Genomic DNA, 26573 nt, shown 5'->3' on the forward strand with positions numbered 1-26573 from the left:
GTGCCGCTAAAGTTTCGTCGGAACGAATTTACGGAAAATCAATTAACAAACGGAGACGTAACAGTACTATGTTGCACATATAAATACCGTTTCATAAAATATTTTTGTCTCTTCAGGACCTGGTGGTTAAGGCGCTCGACTCCCAATCTGAGGATCGCGAGTTCGAACCCCAGTCACCCAACATGCTCGCTCTTTCGGTAGTGGGGACGTTATAATGTGACGGTCAATTCCGCTGTTCGTTGGTAAAAACAGTTGGCGATGGGTGGTGTTTTTCACTGTTAAATTAGGGACGGCTAACGCAGATAGCCCTGGTGTAGCTTTGTGCGAATTTGAAAACAAACCAAACAAGCTCTCATCTTCCAACCCAACCGATGAGTTCTGGTGCTAAGTAATATGCAAAAAAGAACTATAAAGTTAATTTGCTTTTATAACAGTTTTAGGCCTACCGATTTTTCTAATATGTTGCCGGTTTTCAACAATTAACAATTTAATCCATATTGTCGTTTTATTATTATGTACATCACCACGAGTAGCACAGCAATACTAACTCTAAAACACTGGATTTTTTCTTAAGAAACTACTTTTACCGAGTTCTTTTTTAATTGAAAGATTTTGAACAAATAACTTCAATGACGATTTGTGTGATACTAGGTAAAAAAAAACATTTTAGAAGTAATGTATGAATCAGATTATATCATAATGCATTTCTTTATTGTAGAAAGTATAGTTTTTATAAGTATTTTATTTAAAATGTACCATTACAGACAATTAAGCATACTAATATTTGAGGTAAGAGACTGATGGAACATAGGAACGTATATATATTCATAAGTTTTGGAACAGTTACATAACAAACGAATATTTCTGTTGTGTTTATTTAATTTACAAAATCAACAGGGATTTGATAGTCACCTATGTTTTCACACCAAACATTATTAACATTTTTATTTCAATTCAATGGCGCTTACTGGGGTGAGGAGGAGGGGGGGGGGGGTGACCCCCCAGGCCTTAGGTTTTTTTAGGAAAATGTAATACGTTTGGTTAATGGCCTATGTTTATTGGAAATTACTAATATTAATATATTCTACGTTTTTGTTTTCTTCATAATCCACTGTCTGTTACGTAGTTATTAGAGTTGATGTATGATCCCTGAAACGTGCTATGTCATCAACAGTTTATGTATTTTGTGCAAAATACGGTTCGATTTGGCCCCCCACCCACCAAAGATTTTACTTAAATAACACCAACGTTTCAATTAAATTCTTCGTCCTGTTCGTGGCAGGTTATTCTACCCCAAAGAGTTTCAATAAATTAGTTAAACTGAATAAAATTCTATGCAACAGTTTTTATTGAATTTAATAACAACAAAAGAACCAATATAGCATCATAACGTATAACAGTGCACGAAAACAATGACAAAAGTTTTACAATAAAACATACCGACAAAAAATTATATACTTTTGGCTTTGCATTGTCATATCAAGTAACCAAAATTTTTTTTGTAAAGCAAATGTCCTACAGAATACTGTTTACACTTCTGAGATGTCTCAGTTAAAATTAAGTACTGAAAAACGGAACAAAGTGAAAACATTTTTTAAAAAAAGTACTCTTCTGGCACATTATCTTTATTCAGGAAATGCTTATGTTGATATCATCTTAGTGAAAGACATTATAAATTAAATCTTGGCGAGAAAAGTCCATGACGCTGTAGTTTGTTTTAACCATCTTTCAACTTCCTACCTGTAAGTTTGTTTTATAATTAAAGTATTTTTTCTTTACTAATTATATAAAATATTTAACTAATATTATAGCTTCAAACACATATACCTTGTTTCTCAATCAGTGTATGGAAAGGACAGGTCACAAACAATATATACATGCTAATGCTTCTAACTAGAAAGAACAATTTATTAGAAAAAGGCAAGCCTGATGAAATGTGTTTTGAGCTAGGTCTTATATAAAATCTGGTTACGATTTAATATCTATCACCTAGAAGGAAGATCTCGTACAAATTTTCAAAATCTATTTTTACTTATCATTGCTCTACCAAATCTCTAATTAATGGATATTCCTCTATTATTACTTTATAACGATTTTCTTTTTTGAAAATTTCAGATCTGATAATAATATAAAAATGCAGAAATATTTGTAGGGACTGAAAAACAAGATTAAAATATATTTAAGATCAAGTTTCGTTGTTCTTTTATTTCATTAAGATTTGGCCAGCTCTTATCACAAATTTTGCCATACTAAGACTTTCTGTTTGTAGTTAAAATTACCTATGACAAAATTTTACATAGACAATATAACAAGATATTATCTATGGATTAAAATATACAATTTCTACACGAATTACATTTCTCCTGAGACCCCGGAAAACCAGCATAGGCAATTTCATTAAAAACAGTTGAGCTTTAATCCTGAGCAGCACCATGAAGAAAATTGACTCCCTGGTGGCAACCAAAAGAACATAAATAGACCAGGTCGATTTTTTTTAAGATCACAAAAAAGAGATATATGATAAAATACTGACACAAAATGTGAATAAAAAAACTCAACTAGTTGGCACCAAGAAATCAATATTCAGGCAACTGTAACCTGAACTGCACAAGTGTGTGTAAAATACAAATATAACAAGCCTTTAATAACAGACAAAGCTATACTTCATTAATGAATAAAATAATAACAAGATAAAAAAGATACCACAAATGGTACTATATGAGCAGTTTAACTGCCAAAATATAGATTAATTCACAATTTAACATATTTTGAAATATCCATCTTCTCACAAAGATATAATAATAAAGAGATAACTTTTTCTCAGTTCCTTAATGTTTTTTTTTCTTTCTACAACTTGTTTTTTCCTGTTACTAACACCATTTGAGCAATGAAATCTTAATGATTTCACTAAGCATTTAAGAAGATTAAAAAGAACTAACAGAGTATCTCACAAATGCAATCTATGGTAGACACAGTTCTCGGGTTAAACGGTTTCAGTGTAAGAAGTGAATTTAAGTGAGGAGCTGTTGAAGTTCACAACACTGATTGCTCAATTTTATGCTTCTACTTGCTTAAACCATCAGTCAAAGCTCCTTCTTACTACTGTTTAACACACACTGTTAATTATGATCGTTGCTGCTTTTTGTTACAGTACAGAATCACTGTGTTAACGTCAATATAGTCAACTCTTCAACTCACAAATATATCTTCATCTGGCCAACAGGCTTATTATTTCTGATCTACAATGACACCTCTAGTTGGTAATAACTTCGGTTCAAAAGACATTTATGCCGCTTACATTGATCACTTAGGCCCAAGAAAGTTTGGTGTGGGCAGCACATTGTTGTGGGAATTCATTTGACAGCCAAAAGTGTCAGATGCATAAAGCTGCTGCTGGAAATTGTGGAACTGCACTGCATATCCTGGATCAGCAGTTGTTCGATTGTAATTTATGGAGGGTGGGAGAGGTTGACAGGTGTTGGAACCTAGTCCTGCATGAGACACTGAATATGGTTTGTCAGGAAACCCTCCTTCCACTGTCATGCCAGGTAGTGCTCTTCCACCAGGATATCGTGCAAGTTGTGGATGACAGTGGATAGCATGAGGAACCATCTGCCCCTGATACAATTGTGCCTCTACACATGGCATATGCTCAGAAGCTGACCTCTGTAACATTGGACCATTGGCCATTCCCACATGTTGGATACCATGCATACCAGTCACTGGACCCATGTCTGGTCTTATATGTGGGCCTGGTTGTGTAGGGTCATTCATTGGAACTATCCCAGGGAAATATTGGAGGTTCTGGGTGGGAACCTTACTGTCTAAATTAGTCAAAGGCATTGCTAATCTGTGGAGAAACTCCATACTTGGTGGACACTCTGACCCACGAGTTGAAGGAACTTGTGGCCTAGTAGGAAGATATTGAATTGTATTGGGTGCAGTGGCTTTGACCTGAATGTTGGCACCATTGACAGATTGTACTGGCATTTCTGGGAGGCAGGGTATTATTCCAGGCCTGATATGCAAGCCCGAGGTGTTCATTGTTTGGTGACACGTCACTCGTTGTCCCGTAGAAGGATGTAACATGTGAGGGCTAGGTCCTGAAGATCCCATAAACATTGGAGGTGTTGGAGAAGCCGAGCTGTGTACAATTGGGTGACCTGTTGTGACAGATGAACTAAATGTTTGTTGTCCAGGTATAATTGATGGGTTTGGTTGCATTGATGCAGTTGTTACATTCTGAATGTTTACCTGCTGTATGGCCATTGTAGCATTCACATATGTATTATTTACAGTCTGAGGACATGCTCTTATATTGTGGGCCATTTGAGAGTTCTGTAGATGTTGTTGAGATCCTGCTGTGTGCTGGTCCATAGTTTGGTGGAGACCTTGCATGGATGAATTGAAGTTTACTTTTTGGCCCTGGTTGGCATTCCCTGAGAAAGAACTGGGTTTCGTGCTGGATGTATTCATACTTGCCAGCATCTGAGAGTTTCCATCCAAGTCCACAGATCTTGTAGAATCACAATGATTGGAGGGTAAAGGTTCAAAATGAGTTAATCTGTGTGAAGCCAAAGGTTGAGAAGCAGGTTGTATAGGAAGATCATTATTTCTTCCTGGTGCATTTGATGCAGATACTAAGCCTACTGTTGGTTTGCTGGTTGGAGGACTATCAAAAGGAAGTGTCATCTTCTGTAAGGACTGGAGGTGTGATGAACCTGCAGGAGTAGACATGTCTGGATGGTTATAAAGTTGAGAATCTAGAGGTTGAAGGGGAGACTCAGCAGGAAAATTTGGCAGGGTCTGTACTCCTTCACCAAACCTACGTCCAGGATCAACAGTCTGACGCTCTAGCTTACCTTTAGTATCAGCAAATGTAGCTTCAAATCTGGTCCCAGACGGAGCTCCAGGATTACCAGTACGTATCCCAAACCTAGCTTCAGTATCAATAGGGGTTCCAAACTGAGTCCCAAGAGGGGCAGTAGGAACTCCAAACCTAGCTGCAGGATTGACAGTAGGAACTCCAAATCTAAGTTCAGGATTGACAGTAGGAACTCCAAATCTAAGTTCAGGATTGACAGTAGGAACTCCAAACCTAGCTTCTTGATTAGAAGTATGAGCTCCAAACCTGATTTCTAGGTTAGCAGTATGAGCTCCAAACCTAGCTTCTGGGTTAGCAGTAGGGGCTCCGAACCTAGCTTCTGGGTTAGCAGTAGGGGCTCCAAACCTAGCTTCTGGGTTAGCAGTAGGAGATCCAAATCTAGCTTCTGGGTTAGCAGTAGGAGATCCAAATCTAGCTTCTGGATTAGCAGTAGGAGCTCCAAATCTAGCTTCTGGATTAGCAGTAGGCACACCAAACCTATTCTTTGGACCAACTGTTGGAAACTTTTGCAGAATACCTATATTATTAACAGATGTGGTCATCCCTGGAGGTTGAGCTACTTGTCCCATAAACTTGTCTGTTGATGCAATCCCTGCCAGACGAGCCATTTGCTCCAAACTGGACTCCTGAGGCCCTGGGAATCTTGGCAAGTTTTGTGGTATCAGCCTGTTGTCATGGAAACCAGCATTGTTGGATAACCCCCCATCTTGTGACGAAAGTGTGCGAGGTCCACTACAAGCAGTAGAGGTGCAACCTGAACCAACAGGAGGACCTCTACTTGGCATATAACTCGCATCTGTATTACCAGGTGGTAGCCTAAAATTAAAATAATACCCTACTTCAAAATGAGTCCTTCACAAAGAGCAATAAACACTAATTGTTCAAATGTACTTTCCAATCTACGATTTCTTAGAAAATATTACAAAACATATATAAAGATTTTCTCTCTTAGCATTATACTTGTTGTAAAAAATATCACTTATTTTGTTAACTTCCGAGACACACAATCCGACTTTCTACCGGTACTCGGACCTAATGAAATATTCTGTTCAAGCTTCATTACGAAGAAAGACACACCCTGAAATATTTCTTTTTAAGAACTCAAAGTTTTACTTTCTTCCACCATAATCTATCCACTTCATTTTCTATACCATAACAACACTTTTGGTTGTTCCAATAACATAGTTTAAAGTTATGCAACATCTATAAGTACTACCGTAACCATGTTAAAGTAACTTAAGACTTTACCAATTATAGATCTAGAATTTATATTAACAATGATCTATAAAATTTGTGAAAGGCCAACAATTATAAGATTTACAGTCGAGTATTACTGTTGTTCATCAACTACACTGCTGAATATAATACAGTTTTATGCGTGAAGATCTGGATTAAATCCTTAGAATTGTTGAGCACATCACTGTTAACATGTACAAGGTAACAAGTCCCATAAGCAACACTATGAGTAAAGTAACCCCCTTTTTAAGGAAGAGTATTGTTTTCCCATTGGTGTATCCCACAAAATTTGAGACTGTTTTCGATGCCTTAAAAGAAACTAGCAACAATTATATTATTGCTTCAGAAAGGTCACGTGACTAGTATCACGCCACGTCCTTCTCGAACCTTCGTGAATTATCGGGAGACTACTAGATTGGGGGTAGTCTGGTATATATAAGACGGTCACAACATGACAGAACAATGTGTAATTGAACTGAGTATTGTCGAGCACGAGCACGTGACATGTTCTTTGAGAATTATAGCATTTGTTATAGCGCGACTGTTGAAATTAAGTGTATCGGTAAAGTTGTATTCGGAAAGAATAAACCAGTTTTATTTAAGAAAGGACTTGTGTCGCTAAAGTTTCGTTGGAACGAATTTACGGAAAGTTAATTAGCGAACGAACGGAGACGTAACAATATGTTAACTAAGTATGAACTGGAAAGTACAACTATATCTTTATAATTCCTATACTCTCTTGACCAGTGTTCCCTCTAAGCTCCGTGGCTGCACAACAACCAATCAAGTGCTGCACACATTCTCGTGAGGAGCCTCAACATGTTGATGGCCTTAATGACCTTAGCAGTCGATAGGCCTAAAGCCCAAATAACCAACTGGTAGAATTACAAAGCGGCCTAATGATCCAGTAGGGTTGATGGTCTAAAAATATCCCCCTCCCCCCTAACAAAAATTGTTAGCACACATTGCCTTGATACTGGTGCACATGAAAAAATTCATTCTGCACATGGATTGAAAACAATTTAGAGGGAACATTGCTGTTGACCTTTATTGACTTTACATTTCATAAAACAGCTGTTATCATTCTAATTTACTCAAATGCGCAACTGTAGACGTACAACTGACAAGCCACTTGAATAAGCAATGTATCTCGTTTCTTTTTTTTCTTCACGTAAATGGTCACTTTAACTATATGGTCTAAATACATGTGAATATTGAAATAAGTATAACTTTCTCACATATCGACACAAATAAATAATACTTTTACAATCTGAACATTATAGTTGCCACAAGTCTACTTACCCTGAAGGAGACACTGTGCTCGGGTCTCTAAGATTAATATTAGGTTGTTTCTGTATAGTTAGTTCTTGTCCTTCAAAAGCTATTTGTTGTGGGGAGGGTACAGGCATTAGGTTTGGCTCCTTGGTCAGCATGTTGGAGAGTGCTGAAGCCATCTTACAATGCTGTGGTGTAATTGGAGGTGTGTGGGTTAGGGGTCCACTGGAATTTGGAAACGTTCCACCTTCATAGCCAACAAAAACAAATTATCTTGTTTTATACGATAAAACTATCCTCACGACAACTTAGCACGAAATACAATGGTTTAGTTTTATTCATTCAAACTATCAATATAGTGACTCAGCATGAAATGCAATGAAGTCATCTTGATCACATGTATACATCTATATCTGATTTATTTACTCAAACTAAATTTTGAGTCAGTTTGATCAGGTTTTTTTAATCAACAATTAATAACTGCATAGATGAGAACTAAAAGTATAAATTAATAAAACCAATAGTATATAAGAAACTGAATAGAAGTAAATAATGCCATTAATCAACAGATAAGAAACCTGTAATGAATCATCAAGTTGGGTATACCCTAATTGTAACAAACATTCAGACATAAACCCAATAATACCTGACAACAAGTTGAGTCAGCTTAGCAGAAGATGTAGCCTTGTCCAAAATCCATAGACTAAACCAACAATATTCAGAAGTATAATAATTACCAATAAATAATAATAATAATTATAATCAAAATTATTTTTGAAATTTTTTTTTTTGAAAACTGAAATATGCTGGTTTTGTAAAATCTGGTTGTGTATACTACAAGGGCTGTCAAAAAAGTTTCTGGCCTGACCTAAACACCAAACTGAAATGTATGATTTTTTTTCTAATAAATGTTAAGTTTGAACCTTTTTTATATATATATGAGTAAACAACACATAACGCATGACTTAATGAGCTTATTTTATGTGTTGTGGATTTTTGAAGGAAAGAAGTGAGCAGCGTTAAACATCATGGATAACGTCGAACTTCGTGCCGTGATAAAATATTTTGTTAAAAAGAAAATGATGCTGCAAGACATTCACCAAGACGTAGAAGCAAAGTAAGGAGAGAGTAATCCAGCATATTCCACAGTAAAAAAAGTGGTGTGCTGAGCTTGGTAAACAATCACGTGAAGATGATCCAAGGTCAGGTCAGCTCTGGACATTGACCACAACAGAAATTATAGATGAAGTTCATGATTTGGCTATATGCGATAGAAAAATTACCATTAGGAAGTTAACAGAGGAAGTAAGAAGTATTAAAGGACTGTAGTCAGCATTTTGAGTGACAATTTGGGCATGAGTAAAGTTAGTGCCACGGAGGGTGATTGAGTAATTCAAAGCCAGCATCACGGATAGTGTTCAAAGCAAAATGTGATTTGTAAGCTGGGGGCACTTTCCTGATGGGGAAGCAATCCTCTTCAGTTTTCTTTGATTTCTTGATTTAAATTGTTGGTTAACATGCATAGCAATCTCTTGGCATCCCAAACAATTGATGCCATGACCTTCCCAGCAGAGGGTTGTGACTTGAACCTCTTTGGGATGGTTTAACTTGGATATTTCCATTGTAAACTTTGCGTTTTTGTCTCTGGTTTCATCCATAGTTACGAATCTATTGAAACCTTTGGAGAAGGTGTTGGCTTTGAACAACTCCGATTTAGATTCGTTTCTGCTCAGGTTATAATATTTTTGGAACTTTTACTCACCAGATTTAGTTCCAAGTGACTATTTTTCTCTTCCTTAACCTTAAAATCTTTCTGAAACGTCGAAGCTTTCAGAGTGATGACAATCTTGTAGATACTGTCCAGTCATGGATTGAGGACCAAGAATAAGAGTTCTTTCAGAAGGACATAATGACCTTAAAGCACTGTTAGCACAAATGTATAGACTCAGGAGGGGATTAAGGTGAAAATTAATGCATAGTAGAACCAGTGTCCCTTTTCTTTATACGTTAGACCACAAACTTTTTGGACACCCCTTGTATAAATTTGTTGATTTACATATCTTGTTTTTGGTAAAGTCCAATGAATTTTGAGTTAATATGATGTAGTTTTTGCTGAAGGTAGATGCGCAATGATGGATTTTGACGATCTTGTTATTTTGGAATTACATATATATGTATATAAAATTAAGTAAATTGTACATTGATAAAATTTGAATACAAGGCTTTATCTATTCTTTTTACTTTAAAAGGATGTAATAAATTTCTTGCTAACTACCTAAAACTCAAAAATGTCCGATTTTCAAAATGTACATTTGGAAGTAGGAAGATTACAATGTTATAATTCAAAGTTTCAGAACCCAAACACCTTACCTGAACCATTGTTCAGAGACATGGTCTTTGATGGTGGAGAGATTAAAGAGTCATTAGTAAGTGTTCTGGTAGTAGTGGTGTCTTGAAGGAGTTGCTGAGTTTGTTTTCCCGTTGAAGACATCTTTCTTTTCCCAGAACTTCCCAAACCTGGGGCAGTTATAGCATTAGGAATGGATGTGGTACTGGATGGTATGCTTGTGGGAGTACAGTTTATGTTAATGAGATTAGACATAGCTGCTAAGCTACCATTTGGTGGAGTAACTGAGGAAGAGGTAGTAGTAGAGTTAGCAGAGTTCATGGTCATGTTCATTAATGTGCCACATCTTGGGCTACTATGGGAAAAGCTTGGGCCTGGCATAGTGGAATAAGTATGTTGGCAAGAAGGGTCAACAGGAGAGGTAAATCTTGTTGATGAAGAGCTAGGTGGCAGAGATCCTCTAGAACCTTGAAGATGAGAGGGATTCAGATGTTGATCTGGATTTGAATTAGTTACTCCTTGCTGAAGGAAGAAGTGACCACCTTGCTGTGGCTTCTTCTGATCTTCACAGGGATAATGGTGAGGATGGAAGTCCGCCTGGGCAGTTTGAGGTCCAAAAGGCACATTTTGGTGAGAAAGAAATGGGGGTCTCACGCTAGAAGACAGAGAAACCATAGCCCTATCAGAAGGTGGGTGGGTACAAGGGTGATCTCTTATGCCACACCCTCGAGGTAGACATGGCACGTCCGTTGATGACGACAGCCTTTCAGGCAAACGGAATCCATTCTGTCCAACTGGCATCATGCCCCCTGGAGGAGCCTGATATTGATTTTGGTCCGGGAACAAAAGTTGCTGCATCTTTCTAATAGTAGCAAGCTGTTCTTCTCGATGCTGACGTTGTTGGGGAGTAAGATTCTCATTTGGGATCTTAACACCTTTTAAAGAAATAAATCAATTTAAAAATCACATTCACGTATCCTCCTCAAATAAAATATGTAGTTAAATATAGACAAAACAAATAATCAGTGACATAACAAAACCTACCGTGACATATCACACTTAGCCATTTTCATATTGTTACAAGGCTGAAGTTCAAAGTACTTCTGTAAATAATTAATTAAAATGCTCAAACAATCAACATTTTTTAAGTGCACAATTTTAAAATTTTTTTGAAACCATCAGAATAGCCTTTAAATTGACAAGGATATATCCTTGCTATGTGGAAACTAACCAAACAGAAATCTACGATAACGGAACTTGTAAGTCAGGGAACAAATTTGTTATATGGAAGGATTAAATTCCTTGTTACAAATGTTTGTATCTGTAACTTATAAATTTTAAATATAGGTTTTTTGCTATAGAATTTTAATTTTGCTCTTGCTTCATCGATTAGGTTTTTAATCTTATTTACCCCACCTTCATGGTTACTGCTGTAAATAGTCAATAATATTGTTGGTCCATTTTAATGTTGTTCTTTATAAGCACAGTTATAATATACTTTTCATCTTGTATACCTAATTATTGTTATAGCAAGTATATGATTTGGATATGAAATTTGTTTACGAATGGCAATTTGTGTTTTTGTCCAAAATAACATGTGGCTTAAAGACAGTTCGCTTACTACAAATGTGTCTGTCTTGAAAGTATGTATAAAGAATGACTGGAAATCCCATCAGTGCAACTAGTAGCGACCCCTACTGACTGGTGTATAATTAGCCTACAATTATGCAGTTTTGGAAAAACCATAACCTAATGAATATCGTGGACAACATCTGAGTCATGGGAGAAAGTCCAAGCATGAACTATGACCAGAGTGTGGAGAAATCTATGACCCGAGTGTTTCCACAATTCTGTTGGTTTTACCCAACCAGAAACTATTCTGGAAATTCATGAAAACATTGCAAATGATGTGGGAATTGAAGATGTCCTGGAAATGACTGCGGCAGAGTTGCTCCAGTTTCATGGAGAAGACTTTACAAATGAGGAACTGATACAGCTGGAAATGTATTATGGGTGAGGAGAAAGAGGAAGCTGCACCTACCCCACATCGGTTGAATACAAAGCAACTCTCCGAAACTTTTTCACAAAGACCTGTATAAAGAACAAGGCATTCAAAGCAGTTATCTTTGAATGTATTTCATGGAAAAAGTCCCTCCAGTAGCAAAATAACCAAGACAGAGTTCCTTCATTGGTAACCTTGCCTGCAGCCGAATCTATTACCCTTTCCTCTCCCTCCCAGTAACTCCCACACATCTCTCTGCAAAGCCACCTCACGCAGCAATAAGCACAATCTCTAGTAATTGTTGAAAATATTATTATGTAGCATTATTTGTATTTCTTCTCCTTATTTTCAGTAACTTTTAAAACAGGTTTTCTACATTAAGTGGGTTTTTACTATTTCTTGGGACTGTAGGAACGCATCTCCAATTACATAATAAGTGTCTATGAGAAAATGGGTTTCCCTATGGACAATTTTTCAAGAACACATCTATTCTGTATATTGAAGGATGGGCGTAATTAAAAATACTGACTGTCCGAGCATTTTAATTAACTATTTTCATATAAAACAAAACCATCTAAACTCCTAGTGATATAGCACAGATTTTTTTTTTTATATATTCAACGAAAACCTCCAGTAATCTAGTGATATAACAGAGATATTGATACATTTAACAAAAACTTCCCATCATCTAGTGATATAACATATATAGTTGCTTTGATATATACCTCAACTTCTAATCATCTGATTATATAACACAAAAAACTGATCAATGTTGGAAAAATTACAAAAAACTAGCTATCTGCTAATATAAGATATGCTGCTAATTTATGATAACACAAATCTGTGATATTATACAGATCTATAGCTAGTCTGTCATTTGATACAAAAATCTGTAGTTATCTGATGACTTTTATGTATCCAGAGATTGGTGACATAGTAAAATCCTAAAGTCCTTTAGTGATCAAAGTTTTAAGCAATCGGTGAGAGAAACAAAAAAAAAGTCCAGTTTTCTGATGCTACAATTTGTATAAAACTGATTGCGTGCACACACACAAACTTTCATTATTTTATCAGTAACATCCTTTACTGACAAATGGTATAAATCAAATAGATATACACTTTGAATGATTAAGTAAAATAACTGTCAGGTTGTATGGATTCCGTATGAAATGTAAAATTTTATTTCGGATCAAGTCGAAACATCGGGATGCTACTACCCACATAGAGAATGAAAAGAATAGACAATAATATGATACTAACCAACTAGTGAAGGTTCATCACTGTTCATGGCTACGTTACTTGGATTTACAGTGTGTTGGTGAGGCACACAGCAGCCTGGATGTGATCCTCCCGTCTTATAGCATGGAATTCCTGGTCTCATCATTGGATTCTGAAATTGTTGTGTCGGTAAATCGCAATCACACTGTGATCTTCCCCATTGTGTTCCTTGCCAAACATCTGTAGATCGACACTGACTTCCCCATACAGATTCCCCACTAGATCCCGAACAAGCACCCGACCCGTGAACATCACATGGTCCGATCCTAGGACAACTTCCAGGTTGCGAACAAGGGTTGTTACCAAGGGGGGTACAGGAACTAGAGCATAAACTGTGACTGTGGGAAAGGCATGATCCTGAACATGGCTCAGGTGAAAAGTGAGGAATAAATGAAGAGGTTCCAACTGTCTTATCTGTGTCTCCAATCTTATTCTGCCTGCTTTGTTTCATCTGGGCTAGTGTGTTCAGCCATGTTGCCGGGTTTTGTTTGTAAAATTGTTGAGTCTTTACTGGATGCATCTGGGCATGAAAGAAAAACTAATGTCATAAAACGGAAATGTTTTTACAGTCAAAGGATCGTTTTTATATATATTCTTTTGTTACTCGGCGATGTGTTGCTATGACAATACTAAAAACAAGGGTGTAGTGTGTGATGATGACAATATAAGTTATGCCATAAAATTCAGCCGAATATGTTGATAGAAAACTCGATAAGATGCGTTGCTGTGATAATAAGTAAAACAATTAACTTACCAATCTCTATTTTTCTATGTTATAATATATACATATGTCAATCAAATTTTTTATATTACTTAGCTTATTTCTAGTTTGTGTGTGCTAATATTCCTTAGCATATCTTATAATAAACTAATCTGTGAAAGTTTGTCATACAATTGCAAGTATTTTTAAAACTCCTTTTTCAACCTTCTCCTTACAAGTAGGTCAAAGTATGCATGTCACGATCTTTTAGAGAGTTACGTTCAAATTATAATTACACTATTTTATTGTCAATGTATATGAATAAACTTGGCATCAGAATGTAGTTAATAAATCAAATTTTAATATTATACAAGTTTTTAAGTTCTTCATTTTATAAGGAAATGTTTCCAAAAAAACCCTCTATCTCCCACGGTATATGAATTTTGATATCTGTTCTCCAAGTCTTCTCCTTTCTGTGATTTATTTACTATCCCTCTCTGTAATATGGAGTTTAATGTAAATTACTTATTATAATATCGATATTATAATATAGATATATAGATATAATATTATAATATAGATATTATTAAGGCAACATCTAATTTTTACAACCTGTGTCGTTAGGTGCATTATTTAAGTAAGTTTAAACTATTTAGTGTACTAGTACCATTATTATAACAAAAGCAGGCTTAAGTTTCATGGGCAAAAGAAAGCAAAAAAAATTCCCCCCCAAAAAAACAAGAGGTCAAAAGTAAGTACTATATTTCTTGTTTTTTATGTATATTCTTTACTTATCATTACAAAAGTAGCTAAAACACAAAAATTAGAAACTGATTAGGTTAGATAAGATAATGAAAAATAATAAGAATAATAAAAATTCTTCATGAGGTATGCATTACGTCATTCAATATGGTAATGTGAGCTATACATTCACCAAGTGATGTATAACTTGTGTGGTGGGATTATTAGTTAGACACAGTTCAAAGGGTAATAAAACAATAAAACTATGTACAAACAAATGGAGACTATTACAAGCTTTAAGCTATTTAAGATAAACAATTGTAGTTTCTTGTTACAATCGGCTATCATTCTAGAAAGAAAAAAGGTAACTTATATTTATTTTATACTTTTTATGGTGGTTACAAGGTCGGTCAAATCAACCGAGTCGATATAGAATTAGGGTAGAGAAAAGAACAGATAAAATATAAAGTTGTAATGAAAAAAAATTTGATCTTAGAGGTTACACAAAGGGGATTTGAAAATGTTCAGATGAAGTATTTTCATCCTTAACATGAAAATCACTTTGCAATCTGAACAGTCAACACTCTGACTCCATATATTCATGGACAAATCTTTAGTCCATGAATATATTCAAACCAAAAACCTGACTTTTTGTGTGGAAAAAGGCTTGTAATGTTTATTGAAAGCTTGCAAAATTTTGTGATGACAAAAAAATATTAAAAGTTATAGTATGGAAACTCTAATGGTTACTTTTTAGTTACAAGGTCGGTCACATTAACCAGGTTGGAACAGAGGAAGGATGTAATGAGATGCTGGGATAGCCAAAATGAGTAAATACTGGCACATTTTATTTTTTATTACATCAAATACACTCATTTACCTCTAAGAAACGTTTTGTTCCTGGCTGACTACAGTGAAATGCTATCATGGATGGAAATTGACCAGACAGAACAGCATCAGCAGCTTTATTAGCTCGGTTTGTAGAAAATACGAAGATGTGACTCTGTTGTTGCAGGTATTGTGTTTCCATCACATCTGAGGACTTGCTGAGCATATTGTTAGACAATGGTTGGATGGATGCTGATGATTGTGGAGCACTGATTGTTGAATGAACCATGTTTGATATCGCTGAAACATGGGAGACATCTGAAAAATACCCAAGAGTAGAAAACTATACTAAAGATTTAAAGTATAACAAAAAAACTCTTTACCTACTAATGAAAATAAAAGCTATAAAATATTAATACCATGTGTATAATTTACAAAACAAGAAGTTACAAAATGTAAGATAAGTCTTAATTTTACTTGCACTGAAAAATATCTTTGGTCAACATTTGTATTTTGCATATTTAAAAATAAAACAAAGAGAAATACACATAGTTCAAGTTTATAAGAGATTATAAGGTTATTTAAAGTTGAAATGTATAGGGCATTTCTTTGAAATGTTGAAAATATCTATATTTAGATTGAATGAAAAAAAAATGCACATGTACAATACACAGACCAGCTAGCAAAATACATTTTGTTAGACGTTAGGTTAAGACTGTTTTTTTTTTCTGTTTACAAAACTAACCTACCACCAGGTGTCTCCCATGTGAAGATAACAGCACATATTCTCTTTCTCTCTCTAACTTACAACCCGAAAATAATATCTTAATATGAAATATGAGGGATGTTCAGAAGCAAAGAGAATATTATTTCCAGTAATTTAACCATATCAGATTACTACCAACAAACATACACTAACGATGTTGAGAATATGAGTAACCAGAACCACCTTTCAACACAGTCTTTGTAAAGAATAATAATAAGTACAGGCGTGATGTTACAAATCCATTTGCATAGAGATGCTTTAATTGTCTCTGGATGTACAGGTCATGTAACTGTCTGGATGTACTGATCGCGTAACTGTCTGGATGTACTGATCGCGTAACTGTCTGGATGTACTGATCGCGTAACCGTCTGGATGTACTGATCACGTAATTCTCTGGATGTACTGGTGATGTAACTGTCTGGATGTAAAACTCATGCATGACCATCCTTTATAGGACCAAAAAAAAAGATGTAATCACACCAGTATCACTCACAGTTGCCATTTTAAAATGGTGTTGTTGCGTTACATGACATCGGTCATGGAAACACAACGTATGACGCTGCTGCTAACAGCTCATGGATACTGAAGTAAGTCATTCACTGACTGTAATTTACTCATATCCAGTGTATGGGAAAGAGAATCCCATTCTTACTGAACATCCCTCAGCAAAGAACACATGCCTTGTAAACTATTGCCAGATGACGATGGTGGTGCATTTTCTTTGTTACTGCTGCCTGATGCATCACTTCGATTGTCTGGTATTGCAGGAAGATTTGCTAAAGTGTTGGGAAATATCAAGACATGAATAACTTAAATAATTCTACATTCAACATTAAAAGTGAAAATAAATTAGGAAACGTTTTAAACAAAAGTTCTTCGTTTGCATTATTCCTAAATTAATCAGATTCGTAACAAATAAAATCATTACGAATAAAAAAATTCTCTAAGTAGAAATTTTTTTTTTTTTTTAAAAAAAAAGCTAGTATAAGAAAATATTAAAGGATTAAATACTCTATAAAAGTAAAATTACTAATATGCACATCATCAAAGCCCATTACGTATTAAAACTCACAATCTTGAGAATTCTCATGGCTCGGAGTTGTGCTTCCCGGGTTATTGCAGCTTTGAACAGTGCTTTCCGGTTTGGAAGCTGAAGTTTTACGGACTGGGTCAGAACAGCTGTCAGACACAGTACTGGGACAGTTAGTGGTATCTGCGCTACCGCTAACAGTGCCGCATCCGCTTTTATTGTTACACAAAATATTAGCAGACGAACTAGTCATGTTAGCAGATTGAAAATCTAAAGTTACAGTAGCACTAATTAGTGAATTACTGTCACAGTCTTTTAATTTCAAGTCACTTTCTATTTTATGCACGTTTGTTTCTGGCAGAAAGTCTTCAAAATCACTCTTGATACCATTTTTTAATGATTTCACAATACCATTCACATCCTTATGACATTCTATCCCATCCACTATTGCTAAAGCACTGCTGTCACTATGACAACCAACATTCTTTTCCAACATACTTTCCACTTCTTTTGTCTCGCACTTTTGTATCTCCTGGTGCTTAAGTTCCGTTTTCTTTAGGGTTTTTAAATCTTTGTCTGCATTTTCCGAGACCTTTTGATTTACCGCTATAGTTTTGGTTTCCAGGGTTACTAAATTTTTATCAACTTTTTTTAAATCTCTTTGTAAGTTCTCCTGATGTTCTTCTTTTGTTTCCCAAGTTTCTATATATTTCCGAGTCTCTGCTACCGATTCTCCTTCGAAGACCTCCTGTCCTGCTTCTTTAGTCTCCTCCCAAACTTCTAAGTCTTTCTTAATCTCTGCTAATTCTCTCTCTAAAATATCTTGATGCACTGCTTCCGTTATGTTTTCTTTGGCTTGTAACTCCTTAAAAAAGTACAAAGAAATGGTACAAGTTTAATTACATTAATAAACGAGAAATAACAAATGTTTACACTTAAGCAGTTATAGAAACAAATACTTTGGCTAAATCGATTTTTTAAAAAAACATTACAATTGTACAGATATTCTATCATTATTTTAATATCATAGATTTCAGTTGTATTTTGGGTGAAACTGCGTATTTTGTCAGATAATTTGTCTTACTTTAAAAAATAAAATTATTTTTTATAAAAGGGGTAGACAAAAAACAAACTAAGTGTGTAGACTATCCACTATCTTTATTATCATTTAAGAATCATCAACGGCATCTGATCAAAAGACGCTGGCTACAGAGGTCTCGGGTAACTTAGTAAATAATGCTGCTGATTTTATATACCACTCTAACTAAGACTATGCAATGTCTTAAAATAAAAACTTATAACGCAATGACTGATCAACTGGCAACCCTCACCGACAGTGATATCTTTAGCTGTAATCGAACTGCTACTTCTAGTGTAGTATCAATCTGAAGATACATATGTTTACAGTAATTACATTCTAAGCAATACCAACTTTGTACATAGTAAAATTGATAATACATAGCTTTTCTTTCCTATCTAACTTGTATAAAACCCAGTGTGTATCACGTCACACTTGATTTCTCAAAATAGGAAGAGCCATAAAAGTCAAAATGCATTTATCCAGATAGAATAGGTCGATTACCATCTGCCCATTATAATTTAGTGATGGCGGTGCAAGGGGGAATGGGGTGCTGTGAAACCTTATAAGTGTAGTGAGTGTTGGTATAATAAGCTTAAAGACGTAGTGTGGGATCACCTATCCTAGAGCAAAGTACATAAAATTTATCATAAAAGTCAAAATATCAATTCAACTTTAAACTTAAATCATTTCCAAATTAAGCTATTTTCTATTACATCACCAATGTTTCTAATAAAAAATTAATATCTTTAATCAACAGAGACTCTAAGTTAAGAAATCAACAAATATTTTTCCAGTTTTCTAGTCTATACATTTGAGTTTATAAATAGACTAACAACAATATTAGGTTATACTTTTGTTGCTAAACAACATGACATAAAAGCCATTCTTGGAATGTAGTGTTATCAAAATGCACAGGCTTTTCTATATATTATAAGTTGTTAATCTAACTGATTTTTACCAATACTTATGCTACGAATACGACACAAATTATCTTAATTTTGATTGGCTCACAAAGGAATTTACGAATGTTTAACTGCCTCGACTGCGCTTTTCTGTCTTTTTGTTGGTCAAGCTTGATTTCTCAAAATTTATTTATTTCAGTTAGCTATGAAATGTGAGGTTACGGTATACTATGGAGTGGGGTGGCGGTAGTACTTGTCCCATCAATTTTAATGGGCTATATGCTAGTAGATAATATAACTGTCAGCAACTCGTATGATATAAGTTATATTTTACGGCCTTATTCTTATATTAAATAAAGTAGTAAGAGACAAAGAACCAATTTTACTTTTAACTCAGTTCTGATGAGTGGAAATAGTTGGTAGTGAAGATAAATGTAAAGTTCTCGCTCCCTTGGATTTGTAGTTTTACGAAACTGTCTCAGGAAAGTCTGCCACTCGGCCAAAGTCACACAAACACACTCCCACTCTTTACGGCTCGTCTTCTTTTCCCGGTATAAACGTAAATCTACAGAAATCAGTTGCAATAATAGCTGTGTATTACTATGTATGCAACAAGTAAAAATTTTCTTTAAAGATACTTTGTAAAGGTGAAAGTAGTTGAAAATACCAAAAAACGCAGAAGTGATATTTTGCTCATAAATTACATCGAAGAGTAATCAAAGAAATTAAATTATAAAATTAGTTTCTTAAAACTACTAGATGTGTGAAACAGTAAAGAGAAGTTGTATATATTTTTCAGAAAACTCAAAAATTATGTTGTTTAGTTCGAACCGTGATAAAAAAAAAAACATCTCTATTCAAACTATTTTGTATTTATTTAGCATTTATAAAGCAAGAAATACTACTTTATCATTTAGCATGTATTTTTTTTTTTGTGTGTGTGTGATCAGCACTAGCAATTAATTTAAGAATGTTTAATTTTAATAATAATTGTTATATTAATTCCAATTTCATGAAATTACAAACCTAACATCATTATTGAATATTGTGAATCTATTCTGTATGATCACTATTAACTATGTTGGTGTTTTGTAAGTAATTAACCATGCAGTAATAATTTGATAATAAGGGTAATTCCAATGTTAACATGGTTTGTATGCAATAGAGTTTCATTATCAGAAACACTTCCATCTTCAGATTGAAATGTGAACTTTTAAACCCTATAATTTAATCTTTCACAACTACATAAGCAGCAGGAGATTGGTGTTTTGATGGCGAAATGGCCCATGTGAACTCCATATAACCATAGATTTCACCCATTAAGCATGAATTTCATCAAGAAGACAACTATTAAATAGGACTTCTCAAATACTGTTTAAATTTCAATGAAAGATATCGTGGAAAAGTAAAATTGTGGGGGATGTTGGTGGTGTTTAAGTTAAAACAGAATGACATTGTGTACTTTTTTGTTTGGGTTTGTAATTCACAACAAATGAGCAAAGTTTTTGATTCGATGTAAAGCTGTTATTTGTTTTTAAGTTTTTATTTCTCCATGAGGACCACTTACCTCCTAGGTACCAGTACGAGTTGTTAAAAGCATCATGGCCAGCACAAATTCCTCTCTGAAAGAACAAAAAAAACATTTATTTAAAAGAAAAGTGTTCTGAGAATGAATTAAGGAAAAACAAAGTTATGGCTTCATATTTCTAGGAAATTTAGTAGTGTAATATTTTGTTACTTAACTGGTTCCAGGAACATACAACCCTTGTTATAGTACATTATAAAGTTCTTATCTTAATGACTGTATCTACATAGTAATTATTTTGTTTTAGGCTTAGTTTAAGTTAAATGATATTTAAATCATCAACTCTCTATTTTATAGTATAAAAAATGCTGACGAAAAGCTCCGTTTCTTCCATTTATATATTTTTTTCTGCTCTTTGGAATGTATGTATTTCTGGGTTTTTCTGACTTGGGTATGCCTGAACCTGATAAGCCACTAAGCAAATTTAATCTAATTCATCCCCTGAATTACAGGCTAAAGTCAGTTTAGGTCTATGTACAGGCTAAAGTCATGTAAAAACAATTTACAGCCATAAGTCAGGTTAGGCCAAATGTCAGTCTAGTCAGGTTAAATCTGACTACAACCTATCAGGTTGAGCTTGATTTCAGACAAAATTCTGGTTAAGACCGATTACAGCCTAAAGTTACATTATGCCTTAGTGACATTAAATGTGATTACAGTCAAACTCATGGTCAAGTGTGTTTAGGGCATAAATTACAGCCTAAGCCCACCAGATTATAACCTAAGATCAAATTAAGTCCATTTTTAGACCTTAAAGTCAGTAAAACAACATAAGAACAAAAGTATTTTTAAACCTAAAATCACATTAAGATATAATGCATTAGCTACTCTCAAACCAGCTCTCAGACTCAAATGAAGCCACATTATAGGTTACTATTTCTACCCAAGTACATACACCAAAATCATATGTAAGAATTAATGCTTAGTAAACACATCACTTACGAGTATAAAAAAACAAACAGACTTATATTCAACAGACCAGCAAGATGTTTATTTAACTAAAAAGCACTGCTTTCTACACGTTGAGACCAAGAAGACATTCAGTATAACTCAGAAGTACAACCTACTTAAATAATATATATCCACATCTATTAGATTACTATTATTCATGTTACTACAATGTCCTTGATCTAAATGCTGTAAACATCAAATACCAACGGAATACGTAACATAATATATTATAATCTTAAATCGTCTTACCAATTCATCGGCATCATAGTTGTCTTCTAAGTATTCTGCAAGCTCTTCGTTCTTTTCTTGGTACACATGATCAACCAGCCACATCAAAATTGTTAGCTATAGCACGGCAAAATACACATAATAAATAAAGTGTAGCGATTATAATAATTCATCTTTCACCTAATGCGTATGTTACATAATACAAAATAGAAAACATAACGACAAACAACTTGGTAGCCCAGCTAAGTGTAACTACTCTTAATACTCCAACATTGTTTAATTATCTGTCGTCACCAGAACAGTTGTCACGGTGATAGAAATTATCTCTTTAAAACAAAAGATCAATGGAAGGAAAAGAAAACTTAAACTTTGTACGAACAGTTGTCACGGTGATAGGAATGATCTCTTGGGGGGGGGGGGGATAAAAGATCAACAGAAGGAAAAGAAACAAACTTTGTACCCTTTTCCCAACAAAACATTATGGTATAGTGTACAATTTTATTGGATTATGACTTTCAACAATCATTATTATTGGTAGATCAGCAAGGTTAGCAGGAGTTTACCTGTACACAAAAAAAACTGTTCATTACTCTATAAAAAATACTCAACAAACTGTTACTAAACATCTTGTTGATACGTCTCTTTAAAATAAAAAATAATTAAAATTGAGTAGAACACCAGTTATCAATAACTGTCAAATATACATAGTAGAGATGGTTGATACGTGTATTAACAACTTCTATTTTAAACAAATAACAAAGTTTCGACCTCCTTAAATCATCATCAGTTTAAGAATGACGTTTGAAATAGCGACCGTTATTGATCAAATGTCACAAGGACAACAGTAATATTATGTATAAGATTGTAGGTTCAAAATGGGTTTTTCTTTATATATTAAACAAGGGTTATATTCATAAGATTATCTGTAAATTTGAAACACGTGTTACTCGTCGAAATGGAGGAATCGAAACTCAAAAGCAGAGATGATGTTTTCTACTTTCAAACATTTCAGTTTACCACTGATCGATATTTCTTTTAGAACTCTTTCTTTACTTCCCCCTATATTAAATTTGTTGTAAATAGCCAGTAAAGAAAGATTTGTAAACATTATCACCAGTCTTATTGTAATCTTAATATCACACAGACTATCAATCAATAGATCGCACCTTGCTGGCATAAGGTATTATATATACATACCATAATAATCTATCTATTTTAGCTAAACAATAACAAAAATCACAAACAATGTATCTCCTACAGATAAAAAGAATCAAACAATAAGTATTTAATCCAGAAATAACCGTTTCTGCTAAATAAAATGAACAAACAGATGTTAAAATATCTACTTATTATAACAACAATGTGTAGGACATTAAACAATATGTCTTCACTAAAACAGGAAATATACGGTCTTTAATGAGATATGTTAAAAAAAAAACTATTCAAACACTAAATACCCTCTCTCCTGCAGAGAGCTTCAGCCAGCTTCCTGTATCACTGCTTCTAAATTGTACTGGGCCCACTTTGCTTTGGCAGAGTAAATCTCTAAGAGAGTCTTCAAAATTCTTAATTCTGTTAGATAAAAAAAGAATTGAACATTGCTGGTGCTACTACAATTTTAACAAGATAACAAACCATTGGTAATATCACAACATAGCATTTTGTATTATTCTAGGTGTTATTATAATAGTTAAAGCAGGATGACATTTCGAGCTAGTGCTCTTCGTCAGATCATACAGTTTAAAACGAAGTTTGCGAGGAGTGCTAGCTTGAAACGTCATCCTTCTTTAAATGAAAATATATAAAATTTTGGCGAATGTTCAACCTATTATTTAATTTTGATATTTTCTTTGCCTATGCAGTTTTTACTATATTTGTCTTATTATAATAGTTAAATACATACACATTGTTGTTTAATTAATATGGAATTCACGGAGTTATATTCAAACAGAATGCATCACTGTTCTACTGTTGGAACTATACTGTTGATTTATTTTCATAAAAAGCATTGTTGTTTTTATTATTGCATAGAATATAGTTTTGTATTTGAACTAAAATACTGTTATTCTAGTTATATTAAACACTATTTGGTTAATAATGGCTGGAGACGGCTTGAATGGGTAATGAAGAAAAACTTTAATGTAAGTTTAACATAACAGCAAATGTACAACGTTTTGACAAGGTTTTGTCATCATCAGGTACAAGTAATTTACACTCACATGGATATATATATATATATACACAGTATTGAACAAAGAAGTCACATGACATAAAAAAAAAATCTGAAATTTTGTGAGGCCCTAAGCTGTAGCTTGTTTAGCTTATGCCAAAATCAGGCACTGCATGTGATGCCGAGTAAAAGAATCAGGAGAACGAGAGCAACCAATAATGGTGAAGACAAAAAAAAAAAAGATGTAGAAAAGGATCGTATGAGAACAAGTCAACTCGTGGCTTACAGGGAAGAAAATTGATGATGATACAGATAAAGTTGTGGTAATAATGGAAATAGTTGCATCAAAAAGAACACCATTGCAGAGTTAAAAACGTAACCATCAACAAGAAAACCTTATGGTAGGTAAGCATATTTTATGCAAGATCCTTGGACACGTGAATTACGACAAGTGGAGAAGTGTGGGAAAGTAATCTGTGTTACGCAATAAGTAAAGAACACTTGGAAATTTTGAGTCATGTTTTGTTAAAGGCGGGAGTTTAAACTCAAAGTAATCTGTGTTATGCAATAAGTAAAGAACACTTGGAAATTTTGAGTCATGTTTTGTTGAAGGTGGGAGTTTAAACTCAAAGTAATCTGTGTTATGCAATAAGTAAAGAACACTTGGAAATTTTGAGTCATGTTTTGTTAAAGGCAGGAGTTTAAACTCAAAGTAATCTGTGTTATGCAATAAGTAAAGAACACCTGGAAATTTTGAGTCATGTTTTGTTGAAGGCGGGAGTTTAAACTCAATAAAGAAATGCTTTCAGTATATCAGAGGTAAGTCTGCTTGATTTGAAAACGAGTCCACAGGTGGATTATAAAACATTTACCTGCGTAGCTATTGATATGCTGTCCGTTCAGTAATTAGTCCAAATATGGAAAATAACAAGTCTATCTATATATCTGTGCTCAATAATCAATCTACAGGTGAAGTGTGAACCATCCGAGTATTCGGATGGTTCACACTTCACCTGTAGACTAATTATTGGATAGACAAATGTATAAATACTCAGATGGTTCACACTTCACCTGTAGACTAATTATTGGATAGACAAATATATAAAGTATTTATACATTTGTCTATTCAATAATTAGTCTACAGGTGAAGTGTGAACCATAATAATAAAATGTGCAGTACAACGATTCTAATTATAACATTTAACTGACCAATAACAAAAACCATGCGATACCCACTAGTTCTGATCTTGACAATATTCTGTTAAACAACAAAAACCATGCGATACTCACTAGTTCTGATCTTGACAATATTCTGTTAAATAACAAAAACCATGTGATATACACTAGTTCTGATCTTGACAATATTTTGTTAAAATTAAAATAAACATTTACAGCACATTAATTTTTACATTAACAATATTCCATTAAATGGTCAAAAACACCTGTTACAATCTGCAGTACACTAATTGTCAGACAAACAATAAAGAAACATCTTTAGCACCCTAGTTCTCATCTTAAAAACGTCCCTTAAACAATAAACAACACTCGCAGCAAATAAAATTCTCGTCTTACCTAAAAACAGAAAAAAACATATTAATCAGGATTTTTCTTGTCCTAAAATGTGAATTTCAGTGAATTAAAGACAAATGACATAAAATATCATGCATTTTGGATTATTGGTGATGAGTAAAGGATTTTACGTCAAACCCTGAAAATAAAAAAAAATCTTTAATACGCTATTCCAATGTTAACATCATTACACCGATACTTGCAACACATTAGACCTTAACCCATTAACTGCGGATGACGGATTCTTCCGTCATTGAAGTTCTATGGCTCAGCAGCGAATGACGGAAATATCCGTCAGTCGCACGCATATACAACTATAACTCTATGCGAATGACGAAAATTACCATTTTATTGTGATTGATGGCAACTCAGTTTTATCTGCGAGTCAGAAAACGGCAACTGAGCTGCTCCTGCCGCAGTTAATGGGTTAATTAACGTTCTGTTATCTGTTAAACAGCAACATTTGACACCAATCTAACTCTTCCCATAATTTGATTAAGATAAATATAAAAAATGTTCAAAAACTATAAACTATGATGTCCACTGACACAAGTTCTACAGGTCTGATGGAGTCTGTGAATAGCAAACAGATATTTCAAACGTAACACAATAGCAGGGTCACACTTATATATTGAAAAACACGCACATAGTAAATGCATATTTTTCGAAAAAAATGCAAAACACAGCATACAATCAGGAGTTAAACTGGGACTAAACAGTCCACAAAAGAGTTTTGTGTTTTAAGGATTCAAGATATTAGCATTCCTGGTCTTCTGATTGGATGTCAAAGTGGATCACAAAATGAAGTTCCACCTCTTTCAAAATCCCAATTTAACTACTTCACACACACACACACACACACACACACACATATATATATATATATATATATATCAACGCTACAACAAATTATTTACTAATACGTAGGTAGTACTACGGTACCTAATATAAGTAAAGTTAAGTAGGTAATATTATTTACGTAGTACGGTCGTAGTGGTT

At 34.2% G+C, this 26573-nt stretch overlaps 1 protein-coding gene across 4 annotated transcripts in view; it reads right to left on the reverse strand.

Annotated features, from left to right (window-relative positions):
- Nucleotides 1-1325: 1325 nt before the first annotated feature.
- Nucleotides 1326-26573, reverse strand: part of LOC106472278 — a 33969-nt gene continuing 8721 nt past the window's right edge. For 3 of the 4 annotated variants that reach the window (XM_022400875.1, XM_013932908.2, XM_022400876.1), the window contains exons 3-13: nt 23293-23407; nt 21857-21952; nt 20639-20693; nt 19458-19636; nt 17131-17953; nt 16739-16834; nt 15345-15610; nt 13006-13543; nt 9767-10678; nt 7424-7643; nt 1326-5701 (exon numbers count right to left, since the gene is read on the reverse strand). In XM_022400875.1, the coding sequence (XP_022256583.1) occupies nt 3304-5701; nt 7424-7643; nt 9767-10678; nt 13006-13543; nt 15345-15610; nt 16739-16834; nt 17131-17953; nt 19458-19636; nt 20639-20693; nt 21857-21940 (5571 nt within the window). In that variant the 5' untranslated portion in view covers nt 21941-21952; nt 23293-23407 and the 3' untranslated portion in view covers nt 1326-3303. The remainder of the gene's footprint in view (nt 5702-7423; nt 7644-9766; nt 10679-13005; nt 13544-15344; nt 15611-16738; nt 16835-17130; nt 17954-19457; nt 19637-20638; nt 20694-21856; nt 21953-23292; nt 23408-26573) is intronic. The other variant, XM_022400877.1, reaches the window with a different exon arrangement.

Source organism: Limulus polyphemus, unplaced genomic scaffold (assembly GCF_000517525.1).
Source record: "Limulus polyphemus unplaced genomic scaffold, Limulus_polyphemus-2.1.2 Scaffold5213, whole genome shotgun sequence".
Taxonomy (NCBI): domain Eukaryota; kingdom Metazoa; phylum Arthropoda; class Merostomata; order Xiphosura; family Limulidae; genus Limulus; species Limulus polyphemus.